At 45.5% G+C, this 14,725-nt stretch overlaps 1 protein-coding gene across 1 annotated transcript in view; it reads left to right on the top strand.

Annotated features, from left to right (window-relative positions):
- The first annotated feature begins 12,722 nt into the window (after positions 1-12,722).
- The window catches only part of SLC12A4 (solute carrier family 12 member 4), a 65,076-nt gene continuing 63,073 nt past the window's right edge, over positions 12,723-14,725 (top strand). Inside the window, exon 1 of the mRNA XM_087729208.1 lies at positions 12,723-12,987. Coding sequence (XP_087585334.1) covers positions 12,831-12,987 — 157 coding nt within the window. The 5' untranslated portion in view covers positions 12,723-12,830. The remainder of the gene's footprint in view (positions 12,988-14,725) is intronic.

Below are 14,725 nucleotides of genomic sequence, written 5' to 3' on the forward strand. Positions count from 1 at the left end.
TTAAGTTTCATTATAAAAAACACAACACCCCCACAAAAGTTTAAAAAGAAAAGAAAAGATGCAAAGAGAAGAAAAAGGGGCTGACTCCTGACACTTTTCAATACAGTAAAATACATAAAATTACCACCTCAATCTTTTGCCTTATACTTTCACAACGCTAATGAAAAAATCCTTATAATCATCAAAACCTAAAGTCAAAGTTTCCTTTTCATTCCACTCAAACAAAAATCCAGAAGCTGTTTCCAAGCAGAAACAAGTCTAGAGAAGAGGCCCCTGGTGCTCTCTGAGCTTGGTGGTTTTCTTGCAGGCGTTCCATTACCCAAACTGGATGATGTTACCCAGATGAGTAATGAAATGTCTGCAAGAAACCCACCAAGCTCAGAGAGCACCAAGGACCCCTCAATTTATTGTTTAAAATGGGTGTCATCTGTTTGTTGTCTGCTGAACATACCAAGAACTTTATGGATGATTTTGCAAGATCTTTTCCATCTCAGCTAGGTATTTATATTTTATAACTTTTTCCAGTTCTTTTGTTTTGTTCCTCTTGTCCCCAGATACTGCCACAACTACAAAGTTGTTCTTTTTGAATATGTTTATATTTGATGTGCTGTTGTGTTCTAGGTAACTAACTGTTTGAATCCCAGGAAATGTTAACATCATTTTCCATAAATTTATTTTAGAAACGTACCACATTCAGGAAATGATCGTTTGAGCACAAATGCCAGTAGATTAATAGTGGCTATCCTGTCGTGTCATTATTTATAAACATCCCCTAATAACATAAATCATCCTCCTTTACCAAAACAAGAGCAAAAAACCTGCCTTTGGCGCTAATGAATCCTTGATTTCATCACATTGCTTTGCATTGCTTTTTCTTACGCTGCAAAAATTAACCCATCTGTTTCCTTCCTTATAGCTACTGTCAATCCCTGGTCTTGCCTACTTTGTTTTCAATCTACTGACCATGCTATGCTTTACTTACTTCTCCAATTCTCTACAAGTTTGTCAACTTGTCCATTTTCATGGTCCTGTTTACTCTTTTTTTCTTTCTTTGCAAACCTCAGTGATCATTCTCTCTTTGTTTGCCTTGATGTAATTATTTAACCCACATTTTTCTTCTGACTTGTAGCAAACCATATTAAAACCACAGTAAAAGCATGAAAAATCTCTGGATTTAAGTAGCTGTGAAGTAGATGGTTATGGCCATTCACCTGAGAATTAATCAATGCTCAGCAAAATCTAAAGACTTTACAATGTGGTGCAAATAGGAGGATCGGGGCCAGCTTCACTTTCCTTGGTTAATATTTGGATATAGGAACACTGCAGGGGTGAAAATGCCCCTAGTCAGGACTTAGTTTATCTAGTATAAGTAGTAGAAACTTCTGCAAAAAGTCACATCAAAAGGCACATCTTTTGCTGATGCAGTCCAGGAGGACTGAAAAAACAACAACAACATGATTCATTTGATTGAATTAGTCTAAAAGTCATATTCTGGATGGTAGTGCCCTCTTGTGGCTTATACTGAAGAATCGTTCTTGTTCTGTTCTGTTTTGTTCTGTTCTGCTCTGCTCTTATCCTACTCTATTTCATTCTATTCTATTGTCCAAAACTCTTTCAGATGTAATGTTTATTGCACAACCACACTGCTGATTTTAATGCAATTTTTCAAAGAACCCAGATGTGCCCATTTTCTCTTTATAACCTCTGTCACCTTTTAATGGCAGAAGATTCATGGTGGAAGTACCCTTACCCCCACTGGTTTCTGCCAGAGCTCATCCTGAAGCTGGGAGGTGAATATCTTGCTCAATCTTTTCTGGGAAAGTTCCTCTTTCTAGTGATAAGAGGGAGTTGCTACATTGCAAAGCCTGTTTCTGCATTTTAGCGAAGACTTCTTTTTTTTCCAGGGAAAGTGGGTGTTTTTTTTTAGAGGGACCTTCGGCTGAATCTATGGGAAAAAGCAAGACTTCAGTGGCCAAGTTCTTGTTTTCTTCACTCCTCCTTAGAAAGAAGGAACTCCCTACATGTTGTTCAATCAAAGCTTGTGGGGTGATGTCAGCTCTTTCTTCTCTGTTTTGGCTGCCTCTGTCTCCAGATTTCAAATCCAAGCGTAGTTTCAACTTTTCAACAGTTGAGGAACAGGTTATCTGAAAGAGCGTTTTCTTCCATTAGTACAAACCATACCTAAAGAACATCTAAGAAGTCTTCTTCCCAGTTGGCTCACTAAAGGAGGTAGGGTGTGCCTCTACAAGGGGTGTGTGTAAACCTTTTTCGTGGTGGTACCAAGGGGCTCAGTGGCTAAGACGCTGAGCTTGTTGATAAGAAAGGTTCGGCAGTTCGGTGGTTCAAATCCCTAGCGCTGCATAATGGAGTGAGCTCCCATTACTTGTCCCAGCTTCTGCCAACCTAGCAGTTCAAAAGCACGTAAAAAATGCAAGTAGAAAAATAGGGACCACCTTTGGTGGGAAGGTAACAGCGTTCCGTGCACCTTTGGTGTTGAGTCATGCTGGCCACATGACCACGGAGACAGTGGTCTTTGGCTTTGAAGCGGAGATGAGCACTGCTCCCTAGAGTCGGGAACGACTAGCACATATGTGCAAGGGGAACCTTTACCTTTACCCCATTTGCAGAACCAGTGTGGTGTACTGGTCAAGGCATCAGACTAGAGGCTGGGTGACTGGGAGTTCTAATCCTGCCTTAGGCATGAAGCTAGCTGGGTGACTTTGGGCCAGGCATTTTCTCTCAGCCCTAGGAAGGAAGCAATGGCCAACCACTTCTGAAAAGCCTTGCCAAGAAAACTGCAGGGACTTGCTCAATCTCTGAGAATTGGACACAATTGAATGAAAGAATTTTATTTTGCAGAATTCCTTTCTCATACTTGATGGGCACCCACATACTTGGGGTGCCCCTAAAGCAAGATATCTTCTAGCCTTCTTTCCTAACTTAAATCTTGCTTGTAGGAGCCAAGAATTTGGGAGTTCAGAAGCAGTATTTTGAACTGGATGGGTCAATGATCTTATTCTGAAGGGCCTTTCTTTCTTTCTTTTTCTTCCTTTCCTTCTTTCTTCCTTTGCATACTTTATTACAAGTTTGAAAAACAAAGAAGAAAAATACAAAACAAAACCAAGCAACCACAAAGAGTTTTATTTTTAAAAACCCACAACTGAGAAATAAACATACAATGTATGAATCAATATTAACAAGGGGGGGGGAGACTTACAACCTAAACATCTGTAACAAGTGCTAAACCAACCATGAAAAAAATGAGATGTACACAAAAATGAAACTCTGTGGTTGTCAAATACTGTGAAATACAGGCCAGCGGGAAACATGTTGCATCATTTTATGGTGCGCAGCAACAATTACCTTCCTGAAGAGAAGAGTCAATGCCACTTCAAACCAATTTAATTGTGTGAACCCAGAAAATTTGGGGCAATTGAATTAATGATGGTCAGACAAACCCTGCCAAGAACTTAAGGCATTACTCACATTCGGAGTCCCTGCACAGTCTGCCTTGGCGACTGAGAAGATGGGGAAGGAAAGTTCAGTTGTTTCCTTTTTCATTTCTTAATAAAAAACCCAGCTCCTGCTCTTGGAAGGGCAGCTGAACAAAACAATCTTGCATGGTTCGCTCAGCTTGGCTAAGCCATCCATCCTGTTCCCGGCAACGACATTTATGAGAAGCAGTGGACTACATCCCAGAAGAAGGGAATAAGAGCCAAGACCCCCGCCCCTCTATACATCCCCATTCCAACCTGTTCTAAACTTTGGCGGTTCGAATCCCTAGTGCTCAGTAATGGGGTGAGTTCCCGTTACTTGCCCCTGCCAACTTAGCAGTTTGAAAGCATGTAGAAAAATAGGGACCACCTTTCATGGGAAGGTAACAGCAATTTAGTCATGCCGCCCACATGACCACGGAGACACCTTCAGACAGAGCTGGCTTTTTGGCTTTGAAAGGGAGATCAGCACCGTCCCCTAGAGTCGGGAACGACTAGCACATATGTGAGCGGAACCTTTACCTTTACGGGATAGGATCAAGTTTTCCCATATTGTTGATCAGAAAGGTCAGCAGTTTGGCAGTTCGAATCCCTAGCACCGCATAAAGGTGTGACCTCCTATCACTGGAGTCCTTCGGGATTAGGTGGCCTATAAATAAAATTAAAATTACAAACTTACAAACTTACTTACTTGTCTCAGCTTCTGCCAACCTAGCAGTTCAAAAGCATGTAAAAATGCAAGTAGAAAAATAGGAACCACCTTTGGTGGGAAGGTAACAGTGTTCTGTGTGCCTTTGGTGTTGAGTCATGCCGGCCACATGACCACAGAGACACTTTTGGACAGCGCTGGCTCTTCGGCTTTGAAACAGAGATGACCACCACCCCTTAGAGTCGGGAACGTCTAACACATATGTGCAAGGAGAACCTTTACCTTTACCTTATTAAGAAATAGAGCCGTGGTAGTGCCGTGGTTAGAGTGCTGAACTGCAGGCTACTTCTGCTGATCACCACCTGCCAGCAGCTTGAATCTCACCAGGCTCAAGGTTGAGTCAGCCTTCCGTCCTTCTGAGGTGGGTAAAATGAGGACCCAGATTGTTGGGGGCAATAGGCTGACTGTAAACTGCTTAGAGAGGGCTGGAAAGCACCGTAAAGCGATATATAAGTCTAAGTGCTATTGCTATTGCTAAATGCTCGCCTTCAAGTTGAGTTCTAATCTATACGATGAGTGCATTGATGCAGGATTTGGGGCATTATGATGGTTTGCCCATGCAAAGGCTCAGAGGTTAAAGGTGTTGAGGTCGTCAGCTGGAAAGCTGACAGCTAAAGTTAAAGACTCGAGCACCACGTGACAGGGTCAGTTCCCGTCCTTGCCTCAGTTCCTGCCCACCTCGCAGCTGGAAAGCATGCAAATGCAAGTAGATGAATAGGTACCACTTCGGTGGGAAAGTAACAGGGTTCTGTGAGCCTCAGCATATAAACATGTTGCCACATGACCATGGAAGCATCTTCAGACAACATTGTCTCCCTCCACTAAGAAATGGAGATGAGCATCACCCCCTAAAATAGTACATGAGTGGACCTAAAAAATCTTTACTTTTACCCAATGAGTTCTTCTGGAATTGTTTTCTCTCCATTTCCCAGGTCTTCCATCCAATACAGGAACAACCTCCATGCATGGCTTCCATAATTGGCTCAATGCTACCGCCTACTGCTGGAATTCCCCCCCCCCCCACTTCCATTCAATCATGATTGATTCTCGTAGTCTGTCTGGATGAGACTCTGCAGTTTTCTTGGCAAGGTTTTGCAGTCGTGATCTGCCATTGCCTCCTCCCTAGACCTGAGAGAGAGGGCCTGGCTCAAAATCACCCAGCTGGTTTTGTGCCTAAAGTGGGACCAGAACTTGTGATTTCTGGGTTTGTAACCCTGGGTTTGATGCCTTAATCGCTACAGTACATAACTGGAAAGTATCTAGACAAGTCCAGCAATGGCCTGGCAACATTTTCAGACGTGGTTTGCCATTGCCATCTGCCTAAGGCAGAGAGAAGTACAACTGGCCCAAAGTCACCCAGTGGGTTTTGTGACTAGAACTTATTATTTATTATTAATTAGACTTATATACCACCATACGGCTTTCAGCCCTCTCTAAGTGGTTTACAATATTTTTTTTAGCAAATTGAGTCAGCAACTTGCCCCCACAGTCCGGGTCCTCATTTCACCCACCTCGGAAGGATGGAAGGCTGAGTCGACCTTGAGCCGGTGAGATTTGAACCGCTGAATTGCAGATCACAGTCAGCTAAAGTGGCCTGCAGTACTGCACCCTAACCACTGCGCCACCTCGGCTCTCCCAGTTTCTAGCCTGGCGCCCAGTCTCCCAGTCTCCCAGTTTCTAGCCTGGCGCCTCCACCACTACACCAATCTGTCTCTCATTGCTTGAATTATCACTGGCCAAAGAAAAAGGAAGGAGGCTAGAAAAAGAGAAACAGTGTCTCACAGAGTCAAAAAAGATCAAGAGAATGTCCACAACCAAAGGAATCCAAGTCTTGCCTCTTTTTACACTCTTGGATTAATTATCATAGGAAATATGAAAGAGGTGGAATGACTATTATAATACTTTTTACTAAGATTTATGGATGTAGAAAAAGAATAATCTCTAGGAATCTGCAGGGTTATAATTTCCATCAGGAATAATTGTGATAAGACAGGGGCGGCCAGCTATAGCCATCTTACCATCTGTTCTGACTGAGGCTTCGCAAAATCATGAAGCAGACTCCCTGTCCCAACAAAACCCCTTTTTATTAAGCTAATGTGAATTCCTCTCATTCCCATCCAGCAAAGTCCCAGCAAAGAGTCTTTCAAGGGTAAATTTACAACCACAGACCTTATCAGGCTTGGAGAGATGCCAGGCTGATATCTTCCAAACGCTATATACTTGGCAAGGAGTCTCTGAGAATTACAAACAGATCTTCACACTAACTAATTGTCTCTTGCAAACGCCACTCCCCTTTCATTCCTCTTTATTCCTTATGGGAGAGGCCATTCACCGTCCACCTGTGGCCTTACTCCGAAGTCGACCCCTTTTCTTTAGCTCTTCCCTTCGTCTGGCAACCCTGCACATGCACACACTGGGAACAGGCTCCAGCTGTGATTCTGCCCCACTGATCTCCAACTCTGAAGGCAGCTGATAACTGTTGGCGGGCCCTGGCCCCATCTCTGCCTCCGATGCAGAGCCCTCATCAGAGCCTTCCAGAGACTCACGGACTGGCCCATCTTCCTCCCCAACCTCCTCACTGTCTGAGTCTGCCACCAGCTGCACTGGCGGGCCACACCACCACCTCTGGATTTCAACTCCCAGAATTCATGCCTGGCTTGGGAATTCTGAGAATTGAACTCCATAGGTCATGAAATTGCTATAGTTGCCCACTCCTGTGATAAAGACCAGAATAGAAGAATAGATCCAGTAGGGAAAAAAACCAGGAGGCAGAAGCCAGCAACAAGCATAAATCAGGAGAGGCTCCTGTCAAAAGTAGGTTAAAAATAATTCTATCAACTTCCATGTTTGATCTAATTTACCCTATAATTCAAAATTAGCCTTAACCAGGAGCCGGAAATCAATCTTCAGTCATGCATCTGGAAAAAAAGGAAGCGATTGTATGCAGGAAGCCCTTGCCAATTCGTTTGTGGACAAGGAAAGGCAAATTTAGATTGAGATCAAATTGTAATTAAATGCTCGGCTTTTGATTGTGCTTTTTTTTAAGGGGGTGTTCTCAAAAAGCGTGAGAAAGCTCTGCAAACGGGATAGGATCAAGTTTTCCCATATTCATTTCCTTTTAAAGAGCATATCCCTCCCCAAATATATACATGCAGTCCTTGCAATCGTTTCATGATGTTCTTATAGCCAAAGGGACGCAGTGGCTCAGTGGCTAAGACGCTGAGCTTGTCAATCAGAAAGATCAGCAGTTTGGTGGTTCAAATCCCTAGCGCCGCATAACAAGGTGAGCTCCTATTACTTGTCCCAACTTCTGCCAACCTAGCAGTTTGAAAACACGTAAAAAAATGCAAGTAGAAAAATAGGGACCACCTTTGATGGGAAGCTAACAGCGTTCCGTGGATCTTTGGCATTTAGTCACGCTGGCCACATGACCACAGAGACATCTTTGGACAACGCTGGCTCTTCGGCTTTGAAACGGAGATTAGCATCACCCCCTAGAGTCAGGAACAACTGGCACATATGTGCAAGGGGACCTTTACCTTTAAGTTATAGCTGCACAGAAAAAAAGTGACTTACAATAGTTTTTCACACTTATGACCGGTGTAGTATCTCCAAGGTCACATGATCAAAATTCAGATGTTTCGAGTTTCGAGTTTCATTTTATTTATATGCCGCCCTATTCCCGGTGGGACTCAGGGCAGCGCACAAACCCAAGGAGGGGAAGGGAAAAACACAAAAACTACAAAAGTACAGGGCATTTAAAAACAACCAACAGCCACACGATTCGAGAGGGGAAGGGAACTCATCGACCCCAGGCCTGCCGACACAGCCAGGTTTTAACGGCTTTTCGGAAAGCCTGGAGAGAGGTGAGGGTCCGAATCTCTGCGGGGAGCTCGTTCCAAAGGGCCGGAGCCGCCACAGAGAAGGCCCTCCCCCAGGTAGTGGCCAGATGACATTGGCTGGTAGATGGAACCCGGAGAAGGCCCACTCTGTGTGATCTAATGGGTCTTTGGGAGGTAATTGGCAGCAGGCGGTCTCTCAAGTACCCAGGTCCAATACCATAAAGGGCTTTATAAGTGACGACTAGCACCTTGAAGCGTATCCGGAGACCAATAGGCAGCCAGTGCAGCTCGCGGAGGATAGGTGTAAAGTGGGTGCTTGGCAACTGACTCATATTTATGATGGGTGCAGTGTCCGAGGATCATGTGATCCCACTTTGCGACCTTCTGACAAGGAAAGTCCATGGGGAATCCAGATTCACTTCACCATCAGGTTACTAACTTTATATCTGCAGCGATCCACTTAATAACGGGGACAAGAAAGGTTGTAAAATGAGGCAAAACTCACTTAGCAACTGTCTGGCTTAGCAACAGAAATTTTGGCTTCAAAGGCTGCCATAAATCGACGACTACTTGTATAGGAATCAGTTATATAAAAGAGAAATAGAGAAATTGTTCTTAGGGAGTATCAGAAGGTTTCATCACTTTCAACCAAATTCCATGGAGAAAATGAGTCTTTACAAGTGTGTGTGTGTGTGTGTGCGCGCGCGCGTATTATGTCAAAGCACCTGGTATGCCCAAATATGGGAGGGAGCATACTGCTTCCCTTTTGCCTTTCAGCTCCACCCTGGGAGCCTTCCAGGCAGGAAACCATTATTGTGTTGCATTTGTGCTGATAAATAAATAAAGGGAGACTAGTATAGATCTATTTCAAGCTATTTAGCTCTCATCAGCTAGCCACACCCTCACTGGGATTCGAACCTGGGCTGCCTAACATGTAAAAACAGCCGAGGTTTGAATCCCAGTGAGGGTATGGCTAGCTGATGAGAGCTAAATAGCTTGAAATAGATCTATACTAGTCTATTTCTTTATCAGCACAAATGCAACACACACACACACACACACACACACACACACACAAACAAACATACACACAGAGACAGACACACCCACACATGCAGATGAAGATTTTTTGAGATTCTGTGTGCCAGAAGAATTATTGAGTCTGTCATCTGCACCACTATAACTGTCTGGTTTGGTTCTGCAACCCAACAAGACAGACACAGACTTCAACGGATAATTAGAACTGCAGAAAAAACAATGGCCTTCCCTTGAGGACCTGTCCACTGCACGAGTCAAAAAGAGGGCTGTGAAAATATCTACAGACCCCTCGCATCCTGGACATAAATGGTTTCAACTACTAGACACAAGAACAGTTTTCCCCAAACACCATCACTCTGCTAAACAAATAATTCCCTCAATAGTCAAACTGTTTACTAAGTCTGCATTATTATTATTATTAATCTTCTCATCGTTCCTATCCTCCCACTTATGACTGAATGACTGTAACTTTGTTGCTCGTATCCTTATGATTTATATTGTTTTCTACTATGATTTGATTGCTTATTTGTACCCCTTAACTATCACTAAGTGTTGTACCTTATGGTTCATGACAAATGTATCTTTTCTTTTATGTACACTGAGAGCATAGGCACCAAAGACAAATTCCTTGTGTGTCCCATCACACTTGGCCAATAAAGAATTCTATTCTATTCTATTCTATTCTATTCTATTCTATTCTATTCTATTCTATTCTATTCTGTATTCCTGTGCACGAAAAAAGCCCCAATATTTTCATTTTCATTTTTGCATTTAAGAAAAATCGTGGGATGGAGGAAGATAGAGTCAGAAAAAGTTACATGCTCTCTGTTTTTATTATGTTTTATTTGAGGAGGAATATGTGAAGAATTTGAGAATTCTTTATGGCGTATGCATTGTCTTGGTTTTCCAATTAATTTCTAGAAGTGTGAATGTTTCTAAACAGCCTCTTGCAATCCACGTTCTTAACTCTTTTCTGAAATTCTCCGTTTTTTTCCCCACCCATTTCTTCAGCTCCAGGTCTTCTTTTATTTACGTTCGACTTACTGGCTTGTGATTGCAATTGCAGAACACATTAAACATTGTAACTCCAAGCTTCGTTTACCAAAACATCCCAAATGCTATTGCATTTCCACCATGTAATCTCATCATCTGGGTTTGCACAACAAAAAGAACCACAGTGAAACAACACAAGGTTAAAAATTACTCATGTTTGGCCTATTGTAAAAAAACACCTTTACTTGTGTCTTACCTGAATTGTCTAGGTAAGTGTTAGCTCGGTAGGTTAAATCATCCTCATTTATTCTCACATCTCTTCCAGGCAAGGCAAAATGATTAGCAAGGATTTGTCTTGCAGGCCAAATGCAGCATTTAATCTGCATTCATATTATATGCAAAGCAGGAGTGGGTTTCAAAAATTGTTTGAACCTACTCTATGGGCGTGGCCTCCTTTTGGGAGTGGCTTGCCGCCCATGTGACCAGATGGGAGTGGCCTGCCAGGCTGCCACCCATGTGATCTGGTGGGAGTGGCCAAGATGATGTTATTACTAGATATTACTAATTACTAGATATTATTAATATTACTAGATCATTATTAATGCGTAGATAACTGTGGGACATTACACACCCACACACACCCACACACAAACTATGACAGTGCCAGGAAAACACTAAAAAATAAGAATCCAAGCAACTATGACCTGTTTCCTGAATCGTTCTTCCAAGATCTTACTGTTATGCAGAAATGAGGGGTCCGTGGTGCTCTCTGAACTTGGTTCTTTCCTTGCAGATGTTTCATTATCCAAAATAGATACTGAACAGTATGAAGCATCTGCAAGAACGAACATGGATGAGCATAAATCCTTTTGCATTCCTCTCCCCAGTTCAATTCAGCCCAGAGGAAATTATGTCTTGGTTCACATGTTACACTATATCAAGGTTTATTTGGTAAACCAAACTGGGCTGGTCTTGTAAATGCATAAACCATGATTTGCCACAATTCTGGTCACCTAGCCTGCTAAGCCAAAACCACTAACCATGTTAAGCCTCCATGCAGTGTGTGAACCCATCTATGTTTGATTCAACAAATCACAGGTAATGCAGCCTATTGGGTGACTCCAGCCTAAAGTTAGCAAACAAACCTCTCAGTCAGAAAAATATTTACCTAGTAGTCAGCGTGGAAATGTCTAAATAAAGAGGATGATGTTGTTACTATAGCGGAATTATTGGCAGCTGAACAGTGGCTGAGTTCACACTTTGGAGTAAGTCATGGTGTGCTGAATAAACCCCCATCAATTGCATTCACACAACAGCTCAAACACAAGAAGCTGAATTGACACTTTGGAGCAAGCCATGGTGGGCTGAACAAACCCCAATCAGTTGCATTCACACAACACCCCAAATGAGCCAGCGTTGTCTTTGAGGCAGGCAGGGCCGTGCAACTCCCACCCTGGGCTCGTCAGGCTAGGTCCAGGCTCGCGCTCCAAAAGCGAGCAAGTCAGGCAAGGGGAGACATGAGAATCCAGGGTGAAGGGTTGAGAAGAGGCAGAGAGACAGACAACCTGGGTCAATTTCACCGAGTTTGGGTAACGAACCGTCTGCAAGGGATGTTTGGGCTTAGAGAATTTAGAACTTTGCCATCTTCGATCTGGCCTAAGCGTAGTACATAAAATTATCTGCTACAATGTCCTGTCAATGACTACTTCAGCTTCAACCACCACAACACACCAGCACACAATAGATACAAACTTATGGTAAACCACTCCAAACTCGATTGCAGAAAATACGACTTTAGCAACAGAGTGGTCAATGCCTGGAATGCACTACCTGACTCCGTGGTTTCTTCCCCAAACCTCCAAAACTTTAACCTTAGACTGTCTACTGACAACCTCACCCCATTCCTAAGAGCAATAGCAATTAGACTTATATACAGCTTCATAGGGCTTTCAGCCCTCTCTAAGCGGTTTACAGAGTCAGCATATTGCCCCCAACAACAATCCGGGTCCTCATTTTACTCACCTCGGAAGGATGGAAGGCTGAGTCAACCCTGAGCCGGTGAGATTTGAACAGCCGAACTGTAGTCAGCTGAAGTAGCCTGCAGTGCTGCATTTAACCACTGCGCCACCTTGTCCACAAGCACACCAGCGTGGCTATCGTCCCTGTCCTACTATTCCCTTGTCTTCCTATCCATTTCATGTATCCATAATCATGTCTATACTTGTATCTGTTATCTAATTCATGCTTGATGAAATAAATAATAAATAAATAATAATAATAAATAAAAAATAAGCAAATAATAAACAAACAAACAGACCAAGCTCCGAGAGCACCAAGAACACCCCCGACTCCGCAGCAACTTTGAGCGGCGGAAAACTTTTTTTTCCCGGAGCCAAAGTGAAGGGACGAGCGAGGACCCTCGGGGTGGGGGCTGCGCGTCGGAGCCCGCCGCCCAAGCGAGTCCCCCTGGCGCCGAAGCCAGCCGGAGCCCCTTCCCCGGCGCCTGCCCGACCCGACCCTCCCTCCTCGGGAGCGCTGCAGTCCCTGGGAGCGGGAGTGGGGGGCGTCGCCGAGCCGCGCTTCCTGGGAGGAAGTGACCCAAGGCCGCTGGAATGCCAGCCTGGCTCGGCCGAGGCTGCCGCGCCGCTCCGCGTCTCCCGCTCGCCTCGTCGAAGCGGCTCCGACCAAGCCCCGGGCGCGGCGGAGGGAGAGCTAGGCGGGGACGGCTGCTCCTCCGACGTCCCGCCGGGGGCCATGCCGCACTTCACCGTGGTGCCGGTGGAGGACCAGTCGCGGGCCGGCTACGATGCCTTGGAAGGGCTCAGCTGGGTGGACTACAGCCAGCCCGGGGCGGACGGCGCGCCCCGAGCCTCCTGCCAGCGCGATGCCTACGACTCGGTCAGCTCCGACGGTGAGTAGCGGGGAAGCGGTTGGGCTGGCTGGACGGGCGGTCGGGCGGGCTGGCTTCCCAGCGCCCCCGGGCACTCGGTGGAGCGACAGGCGCTTGGAGAGGCGCGGCTGCTCCCGCTTGGAGAGGCGCTTCGCCAGCGCTGGAGAAGAGGCTTGCTGGGCGCTAAACTTGCATCCCGCCTGGAGACCGGGAGGCAAGAGGTCTCTGAGCGTACGCAGAGTTTTAGAAGCCGCCCGGCTGCAAAGGAAGGCGGGGGAGGCGCTTGGTTGGAGTTCAGGAGGCGTAATTGTAAGGATGGTTTCCTGGGCAGAATTGAATCAGCCTCTTCTAGGACACCCATGCCAACTCTTTTCTAAACTAACATTCCTACCCTCCCCCCCCCCCCAAGGTCTGGGCTACAGTTCCCATCCTTTGGGAGATGATGCTGGGTGGGTAGAGTCCCCCAATACTTGGGGGGTCTGATCTAAGGAAGCTCTTTGGAAGGAATAGGAGTTACTCCGGGTGGGGAGTTTTTGCTTGCTTCTTTAAAAGTTGAATGCTTATAGTTTTGATTTTAACAATTGTGGGGAGAGAGGAGGATTCTAAAAAGCAGAGACATCCCCCTGCCAACAAAAGGGTATATAGTCAAGGCTTAGTTTTCCCAGTTGCAATGGATGGCTGTGAAAGTTGGACCACAAGGAAGGCTGAGCGCCAAAAAATTGAGGCCTTTGAACTAGGATGCTGAGTCCCTTGGACTGCAAGGCGATCCAATCGGTCAGTCCTACAGGAGATCAACCCTGACTGCTCGTTAGAAGGCCAGATCCTGAAGAGGAAACTCAAGTCCTTTGGCCACCAAATGAGAAGCCACTCACTGAAGAAGAGCCTCATGCTGGGAACGATGGAGGGCAAAAGAAGAAGGGGACAACAGAAAAGGAGGTGGCTGGATGGAGTCAGTGAAGCAGTAAGAGTGAGCTTAAATGGACTCCAGAGGATGGTAGAAGACAGGAAGGCCTGGATGGGGTTGCGATGGGTTGGACACGACTTCATGACTAACAACAACGAGGAGGAGGAGGAGGAGGAGGAGGAGGAGGAGGAGGAGGAGGAGGAGGAGGAGGAGGAGGAGGAGGAGGAGGGCAGGAGGAAGAAAGGAGATGGATGGAGGTGAATTGCTGGCAATATAAACTTCCCAGCCTCTATGACAGAGAAAGAGGCTGGATTCACACTAAGCCAAGAGTGTCAAACTGAATTTCATTGAGGCCCGCATCAGGTGTGTTTGATGTCAGGGGAGGTGGCCAGGATGGGCATGGCAGGATTGACATCACTCATGTTGGAGCACCTGTGGTGGCCCGAGCACTCTGCTGGCAAAAAATGGACTCCAGAGCTCCATTTTTGGCTGTGACGGCCTCCTAAAATCCTCTGCCAGCAAAAAAGAGCTGCAGAGACACCATGTGCTGGTCTTTCACTATTTCCAGGGCAGCCCCATGGACCAGATCTAAGCACCCCATTGGCCAGATCCGGCCCACGGGCCTTGAGTTTGACACCCCAGCACTAAGCGGTGCTTTGTTTAAAAGGTGTGTCCAACCTTGACAACTGGAAGACTTGTGGACTTCAATTCCCAGAGTTCCCCAATTTGAAGTACAGCAGTCTTCAAGGTGGCTGGGGAATTCTGGGAGTTGAACTCCACAAGTCTGCGAGTTGTCAAAGTTGGACATTCTCACTCCCTCCCTCCCCCCCGTTTAAATCCAGGAAGGAGATGGAA

Source organism: Thamnophis sirtalis, unplaced genomic scaffold (assembly GCF_051295495.1).
Source record: "Thamnophis sirtalis isolate CommonGarterSnake01/CBP01778 unplaced genomic scaffold, rThaSir2_p1.2 scaffold_14, whole genome shotgun sequence".
Lineage (NCBI taxonomy): Eukaryota > Metazoa > Chordata > Lepidosauria > Squamata > Natricidae > Thamnophis > Thamnophis sirtalis.